Raw genomic sequence first — 13,765 nt, 5'->3', positions numbered from 1 at the left:
ACAGGAGGATGTGGAGCTGAGTGGACTTGTCAATGACTGGTACTAGCGGTGTCAAGATCGGCCTCTGTGGAGGAGGCTCGTGAATGACGCTGCTGGGCAGTTGGAGGAAGTCGCCCTCCAGCAACAGCGGAGGGCAGAGGAGCAACGCTCACAACAACGAGCGGAGCGCCGGGTGTCTAAAACGCAGCAATTTGGCACAGGAAGGAGCACAGGTGGTGCAATGGCCAGTCATCTCAGTCATCTCAGTCACTCGACCTGTGGCACCTGGGTCTGTCCTGTGACGTGGTGTGTGTGGTGTGTGAGGTGTGTGTGTGTGATGTGATGCGTGTGTGTGTGATGTGATGCGCGTGTGTGATGTGATGTGTGTGGTGTGATGTGTGTGATGTGATGTGTGTGGTGTGATGTGTGTGATGCGTGTGTTTCTGATGTGATGCGCGTGTGTGTGTGTGGTGTGTGTGGGTATGATGTGATGCATGTGTGTGTGGTGTGATGCGTGTGATGCGCGCGTGTGTGTGATGTGATGCGTGTGTGATGTGATGCCTGTGTGTGTGATGCACGTGTGATGTGTGTGTGGTGTGATGCGTGTGTGTGTGATGTGACGCGTGTGTGATGTGATGCCTGTGTGTGTGATGCACTTGTGTGTTTGATGTGATGCGTGTAATGCGTGTGACGCGTGTGTGTGTGTGTGATGTGATGCGTGTGTGATGTGATGCGTGTGATGCACGTGTGATGCGTGTGTTTGTGATGTGTGTGTGTGATGTGTGTGCGTGATGTGTGTGTGTGATGTGACGCGTGTGTGTGTGATGCACGTGTGATGTGTGTGTGGTGTAGGTGTGGGACTCGGAGCTGGAACGTTCTGCCGAGCACTGGGCCGAGACGTGTCTGTGGGAGCACGGCCCCGCCGGGGAGCTCAGCCGCATCGGCCAGAACCTGGGGGCGCACTGGGGCAGGTGAGTGGGGTGAGGGGCAGGTGAGCGGGGTGAGGGGCAGGTGAGTGGGGTGGTGAGTGGGGTGAGGGTACAGGGGCAGGTGAGTGGGGTGGTGAGTGGGGTGGTGAGGGGGGTGAGGGTACAGGGGCAGGTGAGTGGGGTGGTGAGTGGGGTGGTGAGTGGGGTGAGGGTACAGGGGCAGGTGACGGGGGTGGTGAGTGGGGTGAGGGTACAGGGGCAGGTGAGTGGGGTGCGGGCACTGAGGTGAGTGGGGTGAGGGCACTGGGCAGGTGAGCGGGGTGGTGAGTGGGGTGAGGGTCCTGGGGCAGGTGAGGGGGGTGAGGGTACAGGGGCAGGTGAGGGGGGTGGGGGCACTGAGGTGAGGGGGGGTGGGGGCACTGGGGCAGGTGAGGGGGGTGGTGAGTGGGGTGAGGGCACTGAGGTGAGCGCATCCCCCACGCGGTTAGCGAATTCTACCGCTCCCTCGTGGCGCCACGTGGACATTGCGGCTGAGATGTCACCTGAGGGTTGTGCGTTGCGTTGAGCTTCTTTCGTACCGTGCGTAGCCAACTGTGGTGAATCGGAGGTGCGGCGGGGATGGGCGGGGGGGGAAGACAACGAACTAAAGACAAAAAGTGCATAGCCCCCCGGTGGTTTCCTAACAAGTTACCGGCATGACTGGGACATTTCATTGCCCTCTGTCCGGATTGGCGACTCGGAGGAGACGTTTCCGCACACGTTGGACACACTACATCCAGTCTACTGCTCTCGCGTTGCCTGTTGGCAGCTGCAGATATCGATCCACGTGGAGCGGTGGCCAACACCGGTTCCATTTAACTGGTGCGGCTGATGGGAGGTCTAAAGACATATTTTTTCTATATATTTTTCTTAATGCAGAGGGACAGGTAAGTGATGGAGGAGTATCTTACCTATAAATGTGACCTCTGGTTGGAGCCAAATTTAAGGGTGGGAGGGGGCTCCTATCAAGGCTAACCCCCCCCTGCTCCCCCCCCCCATGCCCCCCTGCACCCCCCGTGCCCCCCTCCTCTTCCCCACGCCCCCCCCCATAGGTTTCGCCCCCCCACGTTCCATGTGCAGGCGTGGTACGACGAGGTGCGGGACTACAGCTTCCCGTACCCGCACGAGTGCAATCCCTGGTGCCCCTTCCGCTGCACAGGGCCCGTGTGCACCCACTACACGCAGGTGAGCCACTCACCACGTGCACTCACCACGTGACACTCACCACGTGCACTCACCACGTGACACTCACCACGTGCACTCACCACGTGAAACTAACCACGTGCACTCACCACGCGCACTCACTACACGCAGGTGAGACACACACCACGTGCACTCACTACATGCACTCACCACGTGCACTCACCTGTCTCTAACGCCGTCCCTGTCTCGAACCCTAACCACTCAACCTCTAGCTCTGCTCGTGCCTCACCTCCGTGCCTGCCCCTGACCTTGCTCTCATGCCTGCCCCTCATCCCTGCCCCTGCCCCACAGCTCGTGTGGGCCACCTCCAGTCGGATCGGCTGCGCCATCAACCTGTGCTACAACATGAACGTGTGGGGCCAGGTGTGGGCCCGTGCCGTCTACCTCGTCTGCAACTACGCCCCCAAGTGAGTAGAGGCGTCCCGGTTCGAGCCCCCCAGTGTCTCGCTCTCTCGCTCCGCGGGTTCACCATGGCCGTGTCGGAGACACCGAGCCAGCACTAGTTAAGCCAGTGTGGGGGCCTGTAGCATATGTTATAAAGGGGTCCTAAATAACGAAAATACACGTACATATTGAAACATACATTTTTAACTTGCATAGTAATTTTATTTTTTTATTTACTATACAGCCGGATAATACAAGAAATCGCTAACCTTAAACACCCAGTCGTTCATAAAAGTTGAAGGCGGTATAGTACTATAGTAATAGAGCAAGTGCAGAAGCACTGCACCGGAATTGATAGCTTGAAAGCATTTAGCGTGGGGCCCTTGAAAGCGCGGGGTCTGTAGCATTTGTAGCTACTTTTGCTACTAGGATAATCTGGCACTGGCCAGCACCGATTATATCCTGGGGTTTTAAGCCCTGTGGGTTCATTGACGGGGAAGACGGTTGACAACCATTGGAGAAGGAGGACGGGGATTGGCTGAGGGAAATGGGGGGGGGGGGGGGGGGGGCGAACCTTCGAGAAAGGGGACTTCGAGGGATTTAAAAGGGGATAGAACAAGGGGAAGAGACGGTTGGAAAGAAGACAAAGTTTGGGCCTAAAGAATAGTGTTCGTGTCTGCAACAAAGGCTCCTAGTAAAGCAAGAACGTGTGTCGGTTGTCTTTACAAAAGGAAGAGCCGGCACTGCTGAGATCCTGGGTTCAAGCTCCGAGTGTGGCTGTATATTTGTGCAGTGGTAATGATGGAGACAGAGTCTTCTTCTCGAGGCAACACGTTTATTTAACAGTAACAACTATAACACGAGGTCCCGAGCACAAAGGGGTATCGACCCCTCCACCCGATACCCTGGGGAGGTATAGCCTCCGGGCGAGCGTGTCCTACTCACTGGGACCACTTCCTCTATATATCAGCCCTCCGGCTAGGGGACTAGCTAACCTGACCCAGCCAAGGTCCTCTGGCCCACTCAGTTCCAGCCCTGAGAAGGACGTCTGGTCGGGGGTTCCCAGGGTCCGACCACTGGCTCACTCAGTCCCGGCCCTGAGAAGGACGTCTGGTCGGGGGTTCCCAGGGTCTGACCACTGGCCCTCTCAGTCCCGGCCCTGAGAAGGACGGCGGGTCCGGGTGTTCCCAGGGTCTTTTGCTAGGCTGGCTCTTTGGGTCTTCAGCTTGACGACTACTGGCAAACCCGTTCAGGGGGGTCCGCCTTATATACAGCTCCCAGTGTCACTCTGCCCCTGGCCACGCCTACTCTCTAGAACCTTCTGGAGGGACCTGGACTCTTGCGTATATACTATGAGACCTCCTTTACCAGTGGCAAAATATAGTAGTAGGTTTTTATCCTTTAAACTGGTACAAAACTGACATCTTTATACAAGGCATCATGTTTGCAATAACCGCAACACAAGCAGTCAAAATGCAATCAAAAAGAAAAAACTCTGATAATGGTAATGATATGCACTGTCCTTGAAGTTGATTGGTCCACACCCGAGACAGCTTTTCTTAGAGCCTAGTCTCCATTGGTGTTGGACCAGATGACGCCAAAAGGCGTACAACTCAAAAACAGTGCACTATCAGAGTATTGAGAGCTCGGGGTAAGCATTTACACTATGCACATCATTACCATTATCAGAGTTGTTTCTTTTTGTTTGCATTTTGACTGCTTGTGTTGCGGTTATTGCAAACATGATGCCTTGTATAAAGGTGTCAGTTTTATACCAGTTTAAAGGGTAAAACCTACTACTATATTGCGTATACCTCCGATTCCCAACGGCCCTCTGGGTTCCCTGGCCTAACGGCGTTACTTGATACAGGCCGTACTCGCCGTTGCCCCCTGTTGACCAATGGCTGATGCTACACCAGGTGAGTAGTGGTAACCGCGTGTAACGCTAACAATACCCCACTACATTTGTATGGGTTCACAGTGGCAGTGTTCAGCCATGTGTGGTTAAACCCGAGTTCTCAAGGCCGGTGAGTTGATGGTCTCAGCCTGGACACCATTGTAAGCGGATGTCGATGGGTCTCTATGTAAGTCAGTAGGTTTGCTGTGCGAGTCGATGGGTCTCTATGCAAGTCTCTGTGTAAGTCACGGGTGATCAGGCTGAGACCATCAACTCACTACAATTGAGATCCCCGATTGGTCAGGGATTGGAACTCTGGATCTCAGCAACATGATCCCTGATCTCTAAGCCATCCAGCCCTATCAATAACTTATTTTACTTATTTACAACTTATTTTACTTATTTACCAAGTAAGGTTCACTGAGTTATATTGCTCTTTTTCAGAAGCGAATTGGCCACAAATGATAGCCCAATTTATTGGCTTATCGCGTGGAAATGCGTAGCAGCCAAATACTGTAAATGAATGTTTCTTAACGTGGAAGGAATAACTGGAATACCCGTAAAAAAAATCCACGCGTCCACGGGGAGAGAGAGAGACATACAAACTCCAAGTAGACAGCAGGCGTCAGGGTCGGGATCGAACCCACGACCTCCTGTATACCAGGCAAGGTAGTTAACATCTCTCCACTGTGGCGCCTCCAACCCCCACTCATTGTGTGTTCCAGGGGCAACTGGTGGGGGTCGGCCCCCTACAAGGTGGGGCGGCCGTGCTCGGAGTGCCCCCCCAGCTACGGAGGGGGCTGCCGGGACAACATGTGCTTCTGGGGTGCGGCAGCAGCAGCACCAACCCTGACACTACCACTAGGCCTCACACTAGCACTATCCCTGATACTAACATTATCCCTGACACTAACACTAGGCCTGACACTAACACTAGGACTCACACTAACACTGGCCCTGACACTAACACTAGACCTCACACTAACACTAGCCCTCAAATTAACACTAGGCCTCACACTAACACTAGGCCTCACACTAACACTAGGTCTGACACTAACAATAGGCCTCACACTAACACTAGGCCTGTCACTAACACTGGGTCTGACACTAACACTAGCTCTGACACTAACACTAGGCCTCACACTAACACTAGGCCTCACACTAACACTAGGCCTCACACTAACACTAGCCCTGACACTAACACTAGGCTTCACACTAATACTGGGCCTGACACTAACACTAGCCCTTACACTAACACTAGGCCTCACACTAACACTAGCTCTGACACTAACACTAGGCCTCACACTAACACTAGCTCTGACACTAACACTAGGCCTCACACTAACACAAGGCCTCACACTAACACTAGGCCTCACACTAACACTAGGTCTGACACTAACACTAGCCCTGACACTAACACTAGCCCTGACACTAACACTAGGCCTCCTACTAACACTAGGCCTGACACTAACACTAGGCCTGACACTAACACTAGGCCTGACACTAACACTAGGCCTGACACTAACACTAGGTCTCACACTAACACTAGCCCTGACACTAACACTAGCCCTGACACTAACACTAGGCCTCCTACTAACACTAGGCCTGACACTAACACTAGGCCTGACACTAACACTAGGCCTCACACTAACACTAGGTCTGACACTAACACTAGGTCTGACACTAACACTAGGCCTGACACTAACACTAGGCTTGACACTAACACTAGGCCTCACACTAACACTAGGCCTCACACTAACACTAGGTCTGACACTAGCACTAGGCCTCACACTAACACTAGGCCTCACACTAACACAAGGCCTCACACTAACACTAGCCCTGACACTAACACTAGGCCTGACACTAACACTAGGCCTCACACTAACACTAGCCCTCACACTAACACTAGCCCTGACACTAACACTAGGCCTGACACTAACACTAGGCCTCACACTAACACTAGCCCTGACACTAACACTAGGCCTGACACTAACACTAGGCCTCACACTAACACTAGCCCTCACACTAACACTAGCCCTGACACTAACACTAGGCCTCACACTAACACTAGGCCTCACACTAACACTAGCCCTGACACTAACACTAGGCCTGACACTAACACTAGGCCTCACACTAACACTAGATCTCACACTAACACTAGGCCTCACACTAACACTAGGCCTCACACTAACACTAGGCCTCACACTAACACTAGGCCTCACACTAACACTAGACCTCACACTAACACTAGGCCTTACACTAACACTAGGCCTGACACTAACACTAGGCCTCACACTAACACTAGGCCTCACACTAACACTAGCCCTGACACTAACACTAGGCCTGACACTAGCACTAGGCCTCACACTAACACTAGGCCTCACACTAACACTAGGCCTCACACTAACACTAGGCCTCACACTAACACTAGCTCTGACACTAACACTAGGCCTCACACTAACACAAGGCCTCACACTAACACAAGGCCTCACACTAACACTAGCCCTGACACTAACACTAGGCCTCACACTAACACTAGCCCTGACACTAACACTAGGCCTCACACTAACGATAGGCCTCACACTAACACTAGCGCTGACACTAACACTAGGCCTGACAATAACACTAGGCCTCACACTAACACTAGCCCTCACACTAACACTAGGCCTCACACTAACACTAGGCCTCACACTAACACTAGGCCTCACACCAACACTAGGCCTCACACTAACACTAGGCCTCACACTAACACTAGGCCTCACACTAACACTAGGCCTCACACTAACACTAGGCCTCACACTAACACTAGCCCTGACACTAACGATAGGCCTCACACTAACACTAGCGCTGACACTAACACTAGGCCTGACAATAACACTAGGCCTCACACTAACACTAGCCCTCACACTAACACTAGGCCTCACACTAACACTAGGCCTCACACTAACACTAGGCCTCACACTAACCATAGGCCTCACACTAACACTTGCCTTGACACTAACACTAGGCCTCACACTAACACTAGGCCTCACACCAACACTAGGCCTCACACTAACACTAGGCCTCACACCAACACTAGGCCTCACACTAACACTAGGCCTCACACTAACACTAGGCCTCACACTAACACTAGGCCTCACACTAACACTAGGCCTCACACTAACACTAGGCCTCACACTAACACTAAGCCTCACACTAACACTAGGCCCGACACTTTCCATAGCCCCTGAGACTGCCCCCAGTGTCGTCCTCCAGTGTCCCCCCCCCCTCTCTCTCTGCAGGAGGGAGCGGCGAGCGGCCTCTGCCCGGGCCCGACACGGGCACCAAGGTGGAGGAGGCGGACGAGGAGACCGAGGAAGAGGAGGGCCCGAACGAGGTGGAGCCGACCCGGCCCGCTCGCACCACGACCACCACGTCACCCCCCGTGGCCCCACCGGACGCGAGAGAATTTGACATTCGCGAAGTAATAAGCGTAGAGGAAATGAGTAGGCGCCCTCTTCCCTCGCCTCTCCGCGGCACGCGCGCACACGCACGCACCCACATCGTCAGAATATTTATTTGACGCTGGAGGAATCCGAAGAGCTGTGAAGCTTCTTCTTGGTTCTTTCGGTAAAGTCACGTAGAATGGAAATAATAAAATGATAAAAATCAAACATAATAAAATAATTCTCACGACGTTTCGGCCACAACGCAAGCAGCCGTCCTCAGGTGGAGAACAGGTCTGTCGAGAAGACAGAGTCTGAATGACACACCCCAGGCTTGGAGCGACTATTTAAGCAGGGATGGAGGGGGGAAGAGCTCCTTGACAAAATAATTTGCATATCAAGAGGAATTTAGCATATTTATGGGAAATGCAGATATGAGATGTCTCCAATAGGGGCAGGTCAGACGTTTCCGAACACAAAGACAAATGTCTCCCCCCCCCACCATACCCGTGTAGCCTCAACGGACTGTTGGGGCAAGTGCTGTTAGCGAGTACCTGTGAAGGTCGGGCACTGCGCACGACGGGGTTGGTGGCCAGCACCACGCCCAACTGCCTTTGTCTCCCTAGTGGTGATGTTTACACACCACACCATAATGAACATTATGGCCGAACCCTGGGGTCCCATAAGCCCCCGGCTCTCGCATAAACTGCGTTGCGACGTCATTTTATGTCTGTTGAAGGCGAATTCCTCTCGATGAGCTCTACACGATGCGCTAATCAAAAGTTTAAAAGTTTTGTTTCTTCTGCGCATTCGAGCTCGCTGGACGACACGACAACAGAATGATCCGCGCCAGGTGTGTCTTGGCGTTTATGTGCGCAGTCGCCAAAAAGAAATAAATTAATTACGATATTGACTTCCATTTATTCGGGACCCCGAGGGTCCCGCCATAAGGTTCATATACTCATTTGAGGCTGAGTTGATGTAAGGGAGGCTCGTGACCATTTCAGACATTCGTCACTGGTGTTGGCCGTGAGCGCGAATCGAACTCGGGTCACCGGGTTCGAGCACAGCGCGCTAACCACTACACGACCACTGCCCACACACAAACGCACGCACATCGTACCATCCATACAACCGTGGGGCAACTGCAGTCATGACCATGTGTTGGTCGTGGTGGGATGGTGGTGCTGATGATAGCATCGTGGTGGTAATGTTGTGGCGATGATACCAAGGTGGTGGTGATGGCATGGTGGTGTTGTGGTGACGATGACAGAACGGTAGCGGTGATGATGTCGCCGGAACGGTGGTGGTGCGGACGTATTGATGGCGTGGCGATGATGTGGTGATGTTGATGTCCATCACCCTGTGTCGCCCTCTTGCCGTGCAGCTCAGAAGGTCACGTGCGACACCAAGCTGCGCGATCGCTGTAAGGGCACGCCGTGCAACAGGTGAGCGCATTGTCACATCACCCCACTCGCCTGCGTCACGTGACCCCACACACATTTGTTACGTCACCCCCCCCCCCTACATCTGCGTCACGTGACCCCCCCCCTCACCTGTGTGCAGGTACGAGTGCCCTGCGGGCTGTTTCTACAGCAGTGGCAAGGTGATCGGCACCCTTTACTATGACATGGTACGAGGCATAATGGCACGTGCTAGTCACGTGTCACACGTTACAATGCATTATACAACGCGGTACAATGACGTGGTACAATATGTTACAATGTGGTATGATGGACGTGGTACAATGTCCAGGCGGTCCCTGAGATACGAACGTCCGACTTATGAACATCCGTACTTTCGAACGAGCCGCCATAAGATAGTGGCATTGTCTTTGTGCTGGTCGCCTTTTGGCGTCCTCTGGTCTAACACTGTTTGAGACTAGGCTCTAAAGAAAGCTGTCTCTGGTGTGGACCAATCAGTTTCAAAGACAATGCATCACATACTACCAGAGCATGTCTTTTTTGTATGTTCACCACAGGTACATGTGGTTAATGCAGACATGATTTCTTGCAAAAGGTTTCAGTTTGTTGTTTTAACATCTTAACACAACTGTTTTATTGCCAGAAAGGGTGAAACATATTCTCATATTTTGATACTGGCAAGGGAGGTCCCATGACGTTATTATATTATCGGTGGACCGATGCTCCTCGAGATGCCATCCCTTGCGATGCACACTCCTTAAAACGAAATGGTACAGTGCATTACAATGTGGTAGAACGACATCATACAATGTATTGTACAATGACGTGGTACAGTGCACTACAACACGGCATGCTGCGTAGCGGTCGTATGACTTTCGTGACCAGTGGCATGCTGATGACGTGACTGACGTGACGGCCGCGTGTTGGGTCACGTGGTCCCGCAGCAATCGAGCGTATGCCGCGCCGCAATGCATTATGGGATTGTGGACAACGAGGGCGGCTGGGTGGACGTGACGCGCAACGGACGCATCCCGTTCTTTGTGAAGTCGACCCGCGAGGGCATCACCTCCATCAGGTGACTCACACGACTGGGTTGCGGGAATGAGTGGCGAGAGTGAGGCTCAGGTGTGAGTCACGGGGTTGAGTATTAGGTGTGCGTCGCAGGCGTGAGTGGCAGGAGGCTCAGGTGTGAGTGGCATTCGTGAGTGGCATGAGTGAGTGGTATTCGTGAGTGGCATTAGTGAGTGGCATGAGTGAGTAGTATGAGTAAGTGGTATTCGTGAGTGGCATTCGTGAGTGGCAGGAGTGAGGCTCAGGAGTGAGTGGCATGAGTGAGTGGTATGAGTGAGCGGCATTCGTGAGTGGCATGAGTGAGTGGCATGAGTGAGTGGTATGAGTGAGTGGCAGGAACGAGTGGCATGAGTGAGTGACAGGAGTGAGTGGCAGGAGTGAGTGGCAGGAGTGAGTGGTATTAGTAAGTGGTATGAGTGAGTGGCATTAGTAAGTGGCATTAGTGAGTGGCAGGAGTGAGAGGCAGGAGGCTCAGGTGTGAGTGGCATTCGTGAGTGGCATGAGTGAGTGGCATGAGTGAGTGGCAGGAGTGAGTGGCAGGGGTGAGTGGCAGGAGTGAGTGGCAGGAGTGAGTAGCAGGAGTGAGTGGCCGGAGGCTCAGGTGTGAGTGGCATTCGTGAGTGGCATGAGTGAGTGGTGTGAGTGAGTAGTATGAGTGAGTGGCAGGAGTGAGTGGTATGAGTGAGTGGTATGAGTGAGTGGCAGGGGTGAGTGGCATGAGTGAGTGGCAGGAGTGAGTGGCATTAGTGAGTGGCAGGAGTGAGTGGCAGGAGTGAGTGGTATGAGTGAGTGGTATGAGTGAGTGGTATGAGTGAGTGGTATGAGTTAGTGGTATGAGTGAGTGGCAGGGGTGAGTGGCATGAGTGAGTGGCAGGAGTGAGTGGCATTAGTGAGTGGCAGGAGTGAGTAGCAGGAGTGAATGGCATTAGTGAGTGGCAGGAGTGAGTGGCAGGGGTGAGTCTCAGGGGTGAGTCTCAGGGGTGAGTCTCAGGCGTGAGCTACAGGAGTGAGGCTCAGGAGTGAGTCTCAGGGGTTGAGGGTGACTTGCGCCTCTGTTTGTCCCACAGCAAGTACCGCCCCGCCAACTCCTTCACTGTGTTCCGCGTGACGGGTGAGTGAGCGCAGCTCCTCACCACCACTCACTACCGCTCACCACCCGCTGTCCCTCACCCCTCAGACGTTCACCACCCCTCATCCCTCACCCATCACCACCCCTTGACCCTCAGCATGCCTCTCCACCTTCACCATCTCTGACCACTCCTGACAGAGCACCATGTTGGCTAGGAGATGTTAACTACCTCGCCTGGTGTACAGGAGGTCGTGGGTGCGATCCCGACCCTGATGCCTGCTGCTGTATATTTGGAGTTTGCGTGTCTCTCTCTCTCTCATCATAATCACGGTAGCTAGGAGATGTTAACTACCTCGCCTGGTATACAGGAGGTCGTGGGTTCGATCCCGACCCCTGCTGCTGTATATTTGGAGTTTGCGTGTCTCTCTCTCTCCCCGTGGTCGCGCGGATTTGTCTCCGGGTCCTTCGTTTATTTTTTGCCTCCACATTTACAATCGACGTGACGCGTTTCGAGTGTTTGGCTGCTGCTGTACATGTCCACGTGATGATGATGAGCCGCTTCACTGGGCTCTTATCATCTGTGGCCAGGTCGCTTCTGAAAAATGGCAATATAGCTCAGTGGGCCTTACTTGGTAAAATAATACTGGTAGGAACCTCCTGGTTACACCAGCCCACAGGGGATTAGTCTGTCCGTCTGTCGTGCATCCAAAAATGGGAGGGGTGGGGCTGGGTGGAGAGGGGAGGGTGGGGAGGGGCTGGGTGGGGAGGGGAGGGTGGGGAGGGGAGGGTGGGGAGGGGCTGGGTGGGGAGGGATGGGCTGGGTGAGGGGTGGGAGGGGTGGGGCTGGGTGGGGAGGGGCTGGTCACCCCGTGGTGCCCTTAAATAACTCAACATTTAACCTACTCACGCCGGCTTGTGCCCGCCCTCACAGTCGGGCATATTTGCGGAATACACCACGCCGCCGTTGACCCTGGCCATTGACCGAGCAACCCAACGTTCTTACCAGCTCCCTCCGCAGGACAATGTGTTACACGTAGATTTGGTGATCGGTGCGTCACGCCTGACACTCGGCATGCTCTGTGTAACGCCGCTGGCTGGCCACGTGGATTGTCATGAAAAAATATGTAAAGTTTTTCATGAAATGTTTATCATATGATAATTTTAACTAATTAATTATTAGTTATTACAAAAATAATACATTTATTCCTCAAAAATGTACACCGCCGCTTTTGATAGGTGCGCCCCCGTTTTATTATTTTATCTTTTCGTTTTGCGCGGCCTTACAAAATAATGATAGTATATAATCTATTCGGTTAATTTGTGCGTGGCAATATTTGTAGCAATTTTTTTTGGACGTCGAATAGAAATTGAAATGAAAAAGCGGAATCCGCTTTTAATTTGAGCTATGTTCAGTTTCACTTTCATGACTTTTTCTCGCACTTGGAGTGAAAATTCCTTCCGATCAATAACAAAAAGTAACTTTTCTCAAGTTCACGTAAATTCAGAATCCAGTAAGTTATTGTAACCGAGTGCAATTCATTTCGGCAAAAGCGATAAAACATTTTTGGCGAAAATTAGTGAACAACGACCTGTCCTTCCGGTTTATAAATAGTAAATAAATCACATTAATGCAGAATCCAATAAGAACAAAATTCATGTCAAGGAAAACTTTTGGGAGATGATCATCAATTTACACCAAATTTTATATATATATGGAGATATGTTCGATGGAATAAATTCGATACAATCTTTACATTTTTCGGTCTTTTTCATTCAACTTAATATTTATGAGCCCGTCACGTGACTTGCAATTAAACTAGTAAATAAATATTCTTGGTTCTTTCGGTAAAGTCACGTAGAAGGGAAATAATAAAATAATAAAAATATTAAACAATACAATTCTCACGACGTTTCCACTGCAACACAAGCAATCGTCATCAGGTGTGAAATCCACAGCAAGAACATTTTCTCGTGACTTTACCGAAAGAACCAAGAATATGAATCCCTGCAGTCACGAAAGCTTTAAATCTAAATGTAGTAAATGAATAGTTTAACAGCTTAGTTTCGACTGCTCCACCACCACCACCCGTGCCTGATGATGATGATGCTACCCCGGAGGGAGGGAGGGAGGGATGATGAAGAAGATGATGATGATGCTTGGCAAGCCGCTTGCTCTTCCACTGATGAGCCTCCTGGAAATCCGGGCGACCGCCCTCAAAAGCACCCGCGCTAATCTCGCTCCGCTCACCCTCACCACTCACCCTCACCGCTCACCCTCACCGCTCACCCTCACCGCTCACCCTCACCGCTCACCCTCACCGCTCGACTCTCACCGCTCACCCTCA

At 52.2% G+C, this 13,765-nt stretch overlaps 1 protein-coding gene across 4 annotated transcripts in view; it reads left to right on the top strand.

Annotated features, from left to right (window-relative positions):
* The window catches only part of LOC133355797 (cysteine-rich secretory protein LCCL domain-containing 1-like), a 36,249-nt gene that overhangs the window by 9,229 nt on the left and 13,255 nt on the right, over nt 1-13,765 (top strand). For 3 of the 4 annotated variants that reach the window (XM_061573166.1, XM_061573165.1, XM_061573164.1), the window contains 9 exons: nt 832-950; nt 2,000-2,132; nt 2,442-2,557; nt 5,157-5,257; nt 7,713-7,916; nt 9,244-9,304; nt 9,423-9,489; nt 10,225-10,355; nt 11,419-11,462. In XM_061573166.1, coding sequence (XP_061429150.1) covers nt 832-950; nt 2,000-2,132; nt 2,442-2,557; nt 5,157-5,257; nt 7,713-7,916; nt 9,244-9,304; nt 9,423-9,489; nt 10,225-10,355; nt 11,419-11,462 — 976 coding nt within the window. The remainder of the gene's footprint in view (nt 1-831; nt 951-1,999; nt 2,133-2,441; nt 2,558-5,156; nt 5,258-7,712; nt 7,917-9,243; nt 9,305-9,422; nt 9,490-10,224; nt 10,356-11,418; nt 11,463-13,765) is intronic. The other variant, XM_061573167.1, reaches the window with a different exon arrangement.

Source organism: Lethenteron reissneri, chromosome 52, assembly GCF_015708825.2.
Source record: "Lethenteron reissneri isolate LAM-NWPU_2019-01 chromosome 52, ASM1570882v1, whole genome shotgun sequence".
Taxonomy (NCBI): Eukaryota; Metazoa; Chordata; class Hyperoartia; order Petromyzontiformes; family Petromyzontidae; genus Lethenteron; species Lethenteron reissneri.
The sequence above is the reverse complement of the archived record's forward strand: the minus strand, read 5'-3'. Positions and strand labels throughout refer to the sequence as shown.